This window comes from Sclerotinia sclerotiorum, genomic scaffold (assembly GCF_000146945.2).
Source record: "Sclerotinia sclerotiorum 1980 UF-70 scaffold_9 genomic scaffold, whole genome shotgun sequence".
Taxonomy (NCBI): Eukaryota; Fungi; Ascomycota; class Leotiomycetes; order Helotiales; family Sclerotiniaceae; genus Sclerotinia; species Sclerotinia sclerotiorum.
The window spans coordinates 1,301,772-1,312,299 of record NW_001820827.1 but is presented as its reverse complement, the minus strand read 5'-3'; the positions used below and the strand labels follow the sequence as shown (position 1 = coordinate 1,312,299).

General features: G+C 42.9%; 8 protein-coding genes across 8 annotated transcripts in view; 4 read left to right on the top strand and 4 right to left on the bottom strand.

Moving 5' to 3' along the window:
- Nucleotides 1–336: 336 nt before the first annotated feature.
- SS1G_07424 (predicted protein) lies at nucleotides 337–1,147 on the bottom strand (the record flags this gene model as incomplete). Its single annotated transcript, XM_001591927.1, has 3 exons — nucleotides 337–349; nucleotides 666–778; nucleotides 1,145–1,147. 3 exons carry the CDS (start codon nucleotides 1,145–1,147, stop codon nucleotides 337–339), a joined length of 129 nt encoding a protein of 42 aa, XP_001591977.1.
- Nucleotides 1,148–2,387: 1,240 nt separating this feature from the next.
- Nucleotides 2,388–2,664, bottom strand: SS1G_07423 (predicted protein; the record flags this gene model as incomplete). Its single annotated transcript, XM_001591926.1, has 2 exons — nucleotides 2,388–2,407; nucleotides 2,487–2,664. 2 exons carry the CDS (start codon nucleotides 2,662–2,664, stop codon nucleotides 2,388–2,390), a joined length of 198 nt encoding a protein of 65 aa, XP_001591976.1.
- Nucleotides 2,665–3,220: 556 nt separating this feature from the next.
- SS1G_07422 (predicted protein) lies at nucleotides 3,221–3,581 on the bottom strand (the record flags this gene model as incomplete). The annotated part of the gene is made up of 2 exons (XM_001591925.1): nucleotides 3,221–3,295; nucleotides 3,438–3,581. The coding sequence occupies 2 exons, from the start codon at nucleotides 3,579–3,581 to the stop codon at nucleotides 3,221–3,223; spliced, it is 219 nt and encodes a 72-aa protein (XP_001591975.1).
- A 1,210-nt stretch (nucleotides 3,582–4,791) lies between these two features.
- SS1G_07421 (predicted protein) lies at nucleotides 4,792–4,965 on the top strand (the record flags this gene model as incomplete). The annotated part of the gene is made up of 1 exon (XM_001591924.1): nucleotides 4,792–4,965. The coding sequence occupies one exon, from the start codon at nucleotides 4,792–4,794 to the stop codon at nucleotides 4,963–4,965; it is 174 nt and encodes a 57-aa protein (XP_001591974.1).
- A 968-nt stretch (nucleotides 4,966–5,933) lies between these two features.
- On the top strand, nucleotides 5,934–6,056 carry SS1G_07420 (predicted protein; the record flags this gene model as incomplete). The annotated part of the gene is made up of 1 exon (XM_001591923.1): nucleotides 5,934–6,056. One exon carries the CDS (start codon nucleotides 5,934–5,936, stop codon nucleotides 6,054–6,056), a length of 123 nt encoding a protein of 40 aa, XP_001591973.1.
- Nucleotides 6,057–8,039: 1,983 nt separating this feature from the next.
- On the top strand, nucleotides 8,040–8,624 carry SS1G_07419 (predicted protein; the record flags this gene model as incomplete). Its single annotated transcript, XM_001591922.1, has 2 exons — nucleotides 8,040–8,208; nucleotides 8,512–8,624. 2 exons carry the CDS (start codon nucleotides 8,040–8,042, stop codon nucleotides 8,622–8,624), a joined length of 282 nt encoding a protein of 93 aa, XP_001591972.1.
- Nucleotides 8,625–9,647: 1,023 nt separating this feature from the next.
- Nucleotides 9,648–9,950, top strand: SS1G_07418 (predicted protein; the record flags this gene model as incomplete). The annotated part of the gene is made up of 1 exon (XM_001591921.1): nucleotides 9,648–9,950. The coding sequence occupies one exon, from the start codon at nucleotides 9,648–9,650 to the stop codon at nucleotides 9,948–9,950; it is 303 nt and encodes a 100-aa protein (XP_001591971.1).
- A 461-nt stretch (nucleotides 9,951–10,411) lies between these two features.
- The window catches only part of SS1G_07417 (hypothetical protein), a gene marked incomplete at both ends in the record, with an annotated part of 2,760 nt that continues 2,643 nt past the window's right edge, over nucleotides 10,412–10,528 (bottom strand). Inside the window, one exon of the mRNA XM_001591920.1 lies at nucleotides 10,412–10,446. Within this exon, the coding sequence (XP_001591970.1) occupies nucleotides 10,412–10,446 (35 nt within the window). The remainder of the gene's footprint in view (nucleotides 10,447–10,528) is intronic.

The following is a 10,528-nucleotide window of genomic DNA, read 5'->3' as shown; positions in this document are numbered from 1 at the left end:
GTGGTATGGAGATGTAATGGGACTTGTCTAGTGAGATCAAAAACTCAAAAATACTAGCAGTTCTGGACGAGAGAGGATAAGAGGGCTTCAAAAAATGGCCGACCCAAAAAAAAATGCAAGATGCTAAGCCCGGCGATGAAGCATGGACATGGGGACATGGATAGCCGACATGGGGGTAATAGTGTTTGAACCTTGAGATTGGGACATGGGCTTTGAGCAAATCATTTCCAGGGATTTTTTCTTGGTACAAATGTCTTTCCCTTCTTTTGGCCCTAAACTATTATTGTCCAATAATTATGGCAAGTCCCGATTTGACTACAATACCCCAGAGAGGCCCTACGCAAAGTAGCTATACCTAATCAATTGTTAGCAGAGACCTGTCGACGCCTAGATACATATCCGAAAGTATCTAAAGTAGGTACAGTACGTACGATAGATACCACTGGTAAGGTACAAGTACAATGGCAACAAGTCTAAAGGCCAGAATAAGAGAAAAAGCCGCTGGAAATTCCCATATCCAGAGTAGCAGTAAATCTTGATGAAATTAGTCCCCGATTGATGGGACTAGCTAAAAGTCTAAAATGTTTCCTTCCTTTAGACGAAAATCATCACAGACCACCCGAGTGACAGATTGACAGAACAGACCAGTTCGTTCATTCACGTACCTGTCTGTACCTACTACCGACCTACCCAGTCGACTCAAAGCCTTTCCCAAAATCAAAAACAGCACAGCACATTGTGGCTTCTTTTCCATGGCCTCGGTCTGGTCGCTATTGCACTGCACCGCAGCGTATGCATAATGATTAGTGCACCAAAAACCAAGCAATGCATGCGAAAATCCACAAAATCCATTCGCACACCACTATTCCATACAACACAACAGGCACCAAAAAGAATCATACACAGCCTTACCCGAATGCATCTGGCAAAATGTATGGCTGACTTTTTATTTTTCTGGGCATACCCATCTTTACAACCTTGCACCTCGCACCTCGCACACAGGATCTCAGTAACCCTTAGGGGTAACTTGCAGAACTGGCGCTGCGTGCATTATTAGAGGCCGCCTGGAATCTCTGTCCCACCATCGCCCATCTCCGTCTAGTCGGTCAAGGCTCGCTCCACTTCCCACTATCTATTGCCAAACCATTTGTGAACACACACACACACGCACACGCACACACACATCATATCACGCACCCTAATATACAAGGACAGAATTGTTCATTTGCACAAGTGATTAATTTGGGGTAAGATTACGAAAGGGTGCTTAGGCCAGAGGAAAGAGATGAGATATCGTAGAAGCGCCAACCAAATCATGGAAACCGGGAAATCCCTAGACAAACGTGCTAGGAATCATGGCTCCCCTGTCGCTGGTCCCTCCCGAGACTAAAGATTGATTACCATCGAAAAAGGCTACGGGGGGCAGGGGAACATCTTAGGATGATTTACGATGTGGGATGTCCGTACAACCAAACATGGGCTTCTACAGCCGTGTAACTCCCACGCAACAATTAAAAGACTCGAGAATTGAGATCATGGTGTCAAAGTCAAGTGTGGATAAAAGTATAAAAGCGGACAATGTTGCGAGCGAACATGGTCTACAAGTCGCAACAAGATGATGTTCGTTTGCCCCCGTCACTCTTCATCATTGATTCATACCAAGTGATGTGCGACGAGCAACCCCCCTTCATGTAGATCTTTCATCCCCTTCCCAGTTTTCTCCCCGATCCGGGTGGGGAAATCCCATTAGAGTTAACTAAACCTTGTCTCATTCGCTTGCTTTCGCTACTCTTAGACAAATAAGGCGAAATGGGTGGGGTGCAATGCTTGTGAATCTCTGGCTAGATCTTCAATCATTGGCAGGCTCCCTAGCACTGGTTCCCAAAAGAGACATTTCGTTTTAGAACACTTTCATTTTGAAGGAGTTGAAATCTTGAGTTACATCGTTCGTTACCCATCGACGAAACAATAAAACACACCTCAATATCTGTACAAAACATGCTTTAATCTATTTAACCATGCATTTCTCGGATGATCGACGAAAGGTACATTTTATTGTTGCCTGGATGCGATAGTACCGAGAATGATCGATTCGTCAATTAAATGAACACATGGTGACAGGAAATAGATCTGGAATTACATCGGTTGAAATCGAGGATGAGAATTCACAAAGTAAATACAGCTACCTGGGTTAGGGGGTTGAGGAGTTATACCTGCTCGAGGAGGATCAATTATCATCTAGGTACATGAAATTATATACCAATACAAACATTCGGGACCGCCACCAACTACAAATGTATATCTACCTAGTATTATCCGCAAATGCTTCCAACTGTTGTCAGGACAAAAAGTAACAAGGCCTCTCTCTCCCCGGTGCTCTCTACTCTCTAGATGAGTACAAAATGCACTGTGGCTAGGTTGTTAGTTAATCAGGGGCCCACAACAAATGATTGGCCCGAGTACGAAAGGATTACCGCAGAACTCACACCTAGGAGTGGCTACTGCACCCATACTCGGCCACACCAGTGATACACCACCATCAATTCTCATCTCATGTGCCCTAAAATTCCCCACCGAAAAATACCCTACGTGGGTACCCAAAGTGTTGCTTTTTTCCATTGCAAAAAATTGCACAGCCTCTCTCGGTGTAGAAAGCACAGCCATCTCTTATTAAGCTTGCTTCACTTCGTCATGATTTCTCCTTGTGGTAATGAATCTACCTACCTACCTACCTAAATAGAAGCCGTGCATTTTTTATTTTTTTTGGAAACGTGTATGAGTGAGTCTATAAGATATGCTCTGCATTATGACGAATGCTATTGCTCATTCATTATCAGGGCGGCTTTCGTAAAGCGATCGTTTGTTTCGTCCATCATAGATAGCATCATTATTATTGTATTGTCATACCGGGTCATTGTAGATAGATAGATACCTAGGTAGGTAGGCACGAGCCACATGGTCCTGTCCAACAGACAGTCAACAGACCAAAAGTTCGTCCGTACAGTACTAGGTACGTACCCAAGTTCCAACCAGTACATACATGACGGAAGCGAACGGGAACGGCAGGACCCATCTCACGAGGCAGAATCCCTTAAAGTTTCTTTTCTTTTCTTTTGTTTTGTTTTGTTTTCTTTACTTTACTTTACTTGCTCGTCTCGTCTCGTAAGAAACAAAACCACCTCTATCTACACAACGCACAACGTCCGCCCCTGATTTCAAATCATGCATGAGAGATCTCCACAATATCTTTTTGTTTGGGTCGTGTCACAGAAGGATTTTGAACCATCTGACCAACCTGTGTGGACATAATATTGGTCGACCTGTCTTTAATATAATGCCCTTCTGTGTGTATATGTGTAGCCTTAATTTCGTGAAAGCATACTCGTCGTCATCGAAGGATCGAATCCTTCTAGAAGCCCTTCAAGTCACCCGAACACTTTCTCCCCACGGATAAAAAGTTCATCTTGAACCCCCAGAAGCTTCAATTTCCCAAGGAGAACATATTCCCCTGGTTTCACTTTATCTGCAACTCTTCGGAAGTCAGCCCTATGAACCCCTTTTCCTCGACTTTTATCGCTCATGATTGGCTATATCTCTTGATAATTGTAATCCTCGCCGTCTTGGCACTTAACTTACGAAATTATAGTCGGATCCTAATAACGGAATTGGTTGATAAATTTAGTCCTCAAACACAGACCCGTTGAAGTTGCTATTATCAGGAATATCTTGCGAATTATCGCCATATGGCACATGTTAGCACGATAAAGGCGTGTAAATTTCAAATGTTAATAATAGCTACATCGTGAAGATATGCGATGGCTTATTTAGTAAAATATTACTGCACACAGTAATGCAATCAAAGACAAGCGTGATCCGGAGGTGGTTGATGTTACTTCCCGGCTCCAAATCGTTCCTCCGGCACTTGAGAACGCAGAAGTTCCATGGTGTGGCATTTTATGATGCCTTACTCAGACCTAAAATATACGTATGCAGAAAGTATCCACTTCCAACAAGAACTAATCTCGTCAGCAAAAAGAAAACATGCAAGTTAGAAATCGACCAAAAAAATTCCTAATATATTCTTGTTGCATAGCCTCACAGCCTGGTGCATTGTAGCTAGCCATAATTTCATAATTCATAATGCCTCTACCTAACTTTTAGCCCTGAAAACTGCATCTTTGGTATAGGGCTGAGTAATTGACCAATTGATCGTCCTGCATGCTTTCGGTCATCACCGCCATTGGTACTTTCGCTTTCTCCACCACTAGCTAGAGGTTTCGTACTGTAGCCAATCGCGCTCCTACTGTCGTCACAGTGACGCTTGACATTTTGGAAGCGATAGTCGGTGCAGATTTCAGTGCAGAAACAGTGCAGAAATTACCACCGATATGGGTGTGGTTGATCAGAAAAATTATAACCAACGGTTCTACGCAATTGAACTTGTGAATGTAACTTCAATCTGCAGTGAGCTGCCATTGAGGAGCAACGTTTCAATCAAAAAGAGTTCTTCAGCTTCCATATGATGGTTGGCGTCGCCCACTTTGTCGTCGTTTACCTTAGTTGTCCATCCATTGTGTCTATCACTGCAACGACGATGACATGTTTTGCCTCCCAAAAGATCTCGATCATTGGAGATGGATGGACCTCGGGATAAATGGTATAGTGAAAATCGATATGTTCTCGAGCGGTGTATCCTATGGATATTAATTATATTATGCAAACAATATTGAATTATGCTGCCAGCGAGCACGAGCAGCAGCTTTGTGCAAGCGGAATATTTCCATCGCGATAATGACTGCTTGGAAAAATGGTCCAAATCATGTGGGTGTTTGTTTGGGTGAGATGAGACAAAAGAGAAGTGCGGACCATCCAAGGGTTCGTCCGAAACTTTACGATACCGAAAAGTATCGAAAGGCTTTCGAGTTCGACAGCGGGGGACGGATTCCAGCCACATCTATTTGCTAAGTTCCAAATCTCCCGCAAGATTGTCCTGATCAATAAACCTTTCGAATGAGGGGTTTATGTACCACGCCCAAATAGTATGTATATTGATCTAAACTTACGACAACAATTTGCTTTTGTGAAGAGATTGCCAAGCGTAAAGGAGGTGCGGTAGCACCAATGTGAAAATGTCCTGGTTCGTACACGGATATCCCTGTCCAATAGGATAAATTGGAAGTGATAAGACTAGTTGACTAGACAGTAACCCTACTGCAGGCAGATGCTTAAGCTTCAAAATTGGCTTCCGCACACAGTGCCGCGTCCTTGTTTCCATGAGTTGGGTCCAGAACAAAGTAGTTCGGTTGGGATCTCGTTCCTCCAAGATATCAACGTGCACTCAGATACTCTTTTAGGCCGTCTTGTTACCAAGTGAACTGTTAAAGTGATTACCTCGCGTGGGTTCTGCCCCGGTTGGGCTTTTCAACCTTGTCAGATTTGAAGATCTTTAAGCTACATGTTCCTTGCTATACATCGTGTCATATAACCCCAAAATTCCTCAGGGGTTGGTATTTTTGGATATCCAAGTGTGATCATGAGGCTCTGCTTGCAAATCAAACAGGCTTCTGGTCGTAATGGTGTCCAATAACATCCTCGTAAAATCGCCTCCCCTGTGCACTACCATTTATTCATAACTTTACAAGCATTCAGTCCAAGCGGGATTTCAAAATAACCCCAGTTTAATGATCTGTGCTACCCACTTCCTCGGGCTCAGAAAAGTAGATTTGATAGACAGTTTGATTTGCAGCTAGAAGCGGAGCGGGGAGATCCAGAATTAGATTGGCCTTCAATGTCGTTATCCGTCTCGCATTGAAGGTTTCTTAAAAACCAAACCCATGGTTCAAAGCTACAACCTCCTGGGTGAATTAATTTGTTATCCGCAGGAGCCACGTGAAAAGTATACAGCAGTACCATCTTCTTTCTTGTGACCCCCGATGCATCTTGCTGCATTCAATCTTGGGAAGTTCCGCCAAGTCGCCGACTTAGAGATCAAGTGTAAATCAGGAACTATCATTAATCCGATTCCGTGTCCAATTAAGTCTGCTACCAGTACCTAAGCAATATCATAATGGTTGAAAGTACATATATGGTCGAGGTTTCGGACACTCACAGTTCAAGACTTTTATGTTCCAGGTTCAATTCCTCCACTGATAACTCCGGAGTCCGTGGGACTTGGGCTTGGATTTGGTCAACTTTCAACGGCACCCCATGGATATACTAATTATCATCTTAGCATCTTTTAGCAATAAAACTAGACGAGCCGGGGCAGTTTCCTAGCCTCTTAGGTTAATCCAAAAAGTCTCTAATCAAATACTCAATATCCACCCAAATACCTCTGTAATTCTCAATCGGGAAATTATTCGCTAAAGTCGTCTTGATTGTGTTTGGTGTATATAATTTCACGCCCGGGGCGCCATTCCGTTGTTGGATCTACTTCGAAAACGTGGCATGCTTGCTCACCAACAAGAGAGTTCATAGTTACCCATTGGCCAATTTTCAAAAGGCAGCGAAGTTTGGTACACTTTAAAAGCGCCATAGAGTTGCAATTTTGTACCATGGAAGGAGGTTAATTGTCTCGAAAGTCGTATGACTAGGGTTACAGAGAGTAGAATTCCTGGGAGTGATGGTGGGTTGAAAGATTCCAACTTGGCGATATCTGTGTGTGTATACATCGTTGTGGTAGGAGTCTGGACATGGCCAGAAATTTGTGGTGTGTTGCGGCTTGAGGCTTTCCTTTCTTTAGTCGCGAATCGAAATCGAATATGCAACGGCAGGTCATCTGTAACTATAAATGGCAACATACTGTATTGTGGCTCTCTTTCGTGCAACTTCAACAGTCTTCAACTCTAGGCTCCAGCATTTCTAGCACTCCTACCAGCATGAAATGATCAGAATTGTTTCGATGTTTGAGTCTTGAACACATTGATGAGATTCATATCAACGATTCCTTCCTTTCATTGTAAGAAGCAATTTTCCCCTGCAGAATTCAATCTTATGGCTTGAATCTAGGAAATCTGGTCGCATTGCCGGTCGTTTTTGTTTTTATGGCCTGTTCAATCCATAGATCAACAGAATATTGCAAGGTCTTTCTTATGTTGATGCATTGGTGTGATGCAAATCCGAACAGGGAAGAGAGGTAGGGGAGTGAGATTGTAGTGTTTTTTTGGGGGGTTACGAAAAAGAAAGAATTGAAACTTCGAGAAGAAAAGGATCCGTGAAGACAGGAGAGATTGATACTATTCGATGTTACTGGGTGGCAATTATCGCATAGATTTGTTTTGTTTTGTTGTTTCCTTTTTTAGTTGGAAAAGGGGAGGGGATGTACAGGTGCGAGAAGGATTTCGATGGAGCGTGGCAAGAAGGGTATATCCATCCATCAATTCATCAAAGCGAATGAACTCCCTTTTCGCCATCAAGGCTTCTAGTATGATGACTTTCGCAAGCTTTTACTCATTCTGTACTCTGCCTTGTAGGATGTGTCGAAGTTGTCGGCACTTTATAGGCGGGGCCGGTCACCGCAACGGGACACCGAGTGGTGATTGTTGTACTGTGTTTGTATTGTGAGAGCGATCATACCTTTGGTCGATGTTTAGTGTTTAGTGTTTCTGAATATGACATGATTTTTCGTACATGATGAGGGTCGCATGTTGATGCTCATCAAGTAGGTAAATAAATTCAATGACCAGTGAAGGTGTTGGAAATTGTGTTCTAGAGAAATACCCCACATTCGTGTTTGCTCCTTCCTTTTGACATTCTGGTCTAGCAGACCAGACTTAACAAACATCTGTTGTAAGCTCAAAAGCTCGCAAATGGAACTTTATGTAGTCCGAGGATGATTATTCATATCATATGCCCTTGAGTATCCTTCATCCCATCATACACAGCTTTATCCACTACATTTCAATTTTAAAATCTACCTCTCGGTGTATTTAGTTTTCTCCTCTTGTAATCTCTGTCTACTCCGTAAAATTTATCCAATCCACTTCATAGCCAGCCCTATACTTGTGTACCTTTCCCTCCCAGTGATATAAACACAAAACATGTCTACGAGAAAGGAAGGTAATGTACTTGCTACAAAGTATCTATTTCCTCTTTCTCGTCGCCTAAACGACGGTAACCGACTCATTTTGGAAACATGCCTAACCTTTCATGATTGTTATTCTCACAATCAATCATCTACTTATACAATCATCATTCATATTTTACATTGTATGCCCCAGTTTCATGTAGACTGTTTTTCGCGAAAATGACCACCTGCCCTTTACTCTTCCTCCTCGCTCGTCTCCCTATTCCTCCCTACTCCCCCTTCTCATTCTTCCGCCTCACTCTTCCCCCTACTCTACCCTACTCTCCCTTCACACTCTTCCTCTCCACTCCCCCCTTAACTGTCGCCATCACTCTTCCCGCATCCAGCACTCATCAAAGTAATCAAGTCAGTACCGGGACAGTTCCAGTCACTGTAGACACTAAACCCTTCCCATACACAAAGATCTTACTTCTAACACAGAATAGGCTCAATCAAGCCCAACCATCAACACAATAAATCGGACTACTTTACTCTTCAATACAACCAAATCGATACCAACAATCACTGTCCTCCTAAATATCCACCAAAGCACATCTAAACAGTTGATAGACACATCCATATAATCATATCCCTGAAACACACCAAGGTCCCTAAACTCACTTCTGCAAAACACCTGAGGCTTACAGTACAAAGCTGGAATATGTGGTCTGGTTCACAGTCCACTCTGTACATTTAATCATGAGAGGACGAGATACCCAGGGTTCGTAGAAAGTCCATCCCTCCTGTATTATTCTGTCTTTATAGTCTTGATATTGAAAGCTTTCTGCTTTGATGGTGGTGGTGGATAAGAATTCTAAATCTCAACCCCTCTATGCGTATGAGGGTAGGGTACGTAGTCGGACTTTTTGATAGGTACCTAGTAGTTCCATGAGTTTCTTGGTGTGAAATAAAGCCGTTGGAAGTTCTACGATTTGTACGGTTTTTACTCACATATTCCATCCTGTGATGTTCCCTGTGATATGGTCACCAGTACGAAATCACTTCCACGAAAATGCCATTGTGCCATGCCATCTAGGTTATAGCATCGATATCTCTAGGGAATAATTAGCCAGCATTCAGCATATATATAATCACCACGCAACCCTACTATAACAAGCACAAACAGCTCTTCTTAACCTGAAATTTGAACCTCAACTGAGATAGAACACCCTACCTAACATCATGACGTCTTTGCAGATCCCCTACTATCGCAACACGAACGAATGACCCGCACCACTTCCAAGCACCGAGGAAATTCTTTCCTCAAAAGAAATTCTAAAAGGAGCTGATGCATGGGCATTCAAGAGTTGTTGGAGTTGGTGAACATTTCATTGTGAAATATAGTCAATATAATCGGCAAGTTGAGGGGACAATCTACTCTTTCTCGAGAATAATAGTATCAGAGGTTATGTGCGTCATATATATGTCATGTGGAAAGATGACGATGGCCACTTATTTCTCGTGATGGAGATACTACGTGGGGAAACGCTCGAGTCTATTTGGCCCGCTCTTAGAGCCTCAGAAAAACAATCATTCTCTCGAAACTTGGAGATATCTTTTGTCGAAATTAGGAAATTACCACATGAGGATTTTTTTTGGTGCAGTTAATGGGGAAGCAGTTCCTCATCATCTCTTCTACTCGTCTGTGAACAATGCTCAAGTATCCGGGCCTTTCAGGACAGAACGCGCTTTTGTTCGAGGAGTGATCGCGCGATCGAGATGGGAAGCCGAAAGAAATGGAAAATACTCTTATCTTGCGGATTTTTTCGAGGATCAGTTATTAGATGTTCTTGCGGCTGAGGATCGTAAACCCGTTTTTACGCATTCGGATGTTCAGCGGAAGAATATTTTGGTGGAGACGAGAAGGAAGTGGAAGTGGAAGTGAAGGGGAGTTTTGTATATACATGGTGGTGCGGATGGTGGTGCGGATGTTGATATGATTGTATGAAGTGTCTAATTTTCCGTTCGAGGAGGGTTGGTAAGTAAGTGAGTAGGAAATTTCTAAAATTATAAGTTTTACCATTCGCTTTGCTTTTGTTATTCATTCACTTTGCTGTCTTTATCTTTATTAGCTCATGTCTTCGGCTTATTTGATATCGTACTATTAAGCCTCTGTTGAGGAATGGCATTTTAGGACTGAGATGATAGGTTCTGGCGATATTTAAGATAGGTGTCTTGACCGTCAAGTAGAAGTAGTCTAGTACTGTAGTATCTCACTCCAACTCCAACTTCGATTCCTCCTCCTTCACTTTGAACTGATGGACCACCTAATATTCATTCCATCCACAATCCATCTATCCCAACTCTTCCTAGCCAGCACATCTCAAGTTTCCTATCCAGCATCCACTATCCACTATCCTTCCTTTTATAATCCCAATCCCCTAAAGCTCAGTCTACCGATTTATCTCTATCTCTCTCCCCCTTCCACCGCCACTCGGCTCCCCATTCAATCTCCCCAAAGCC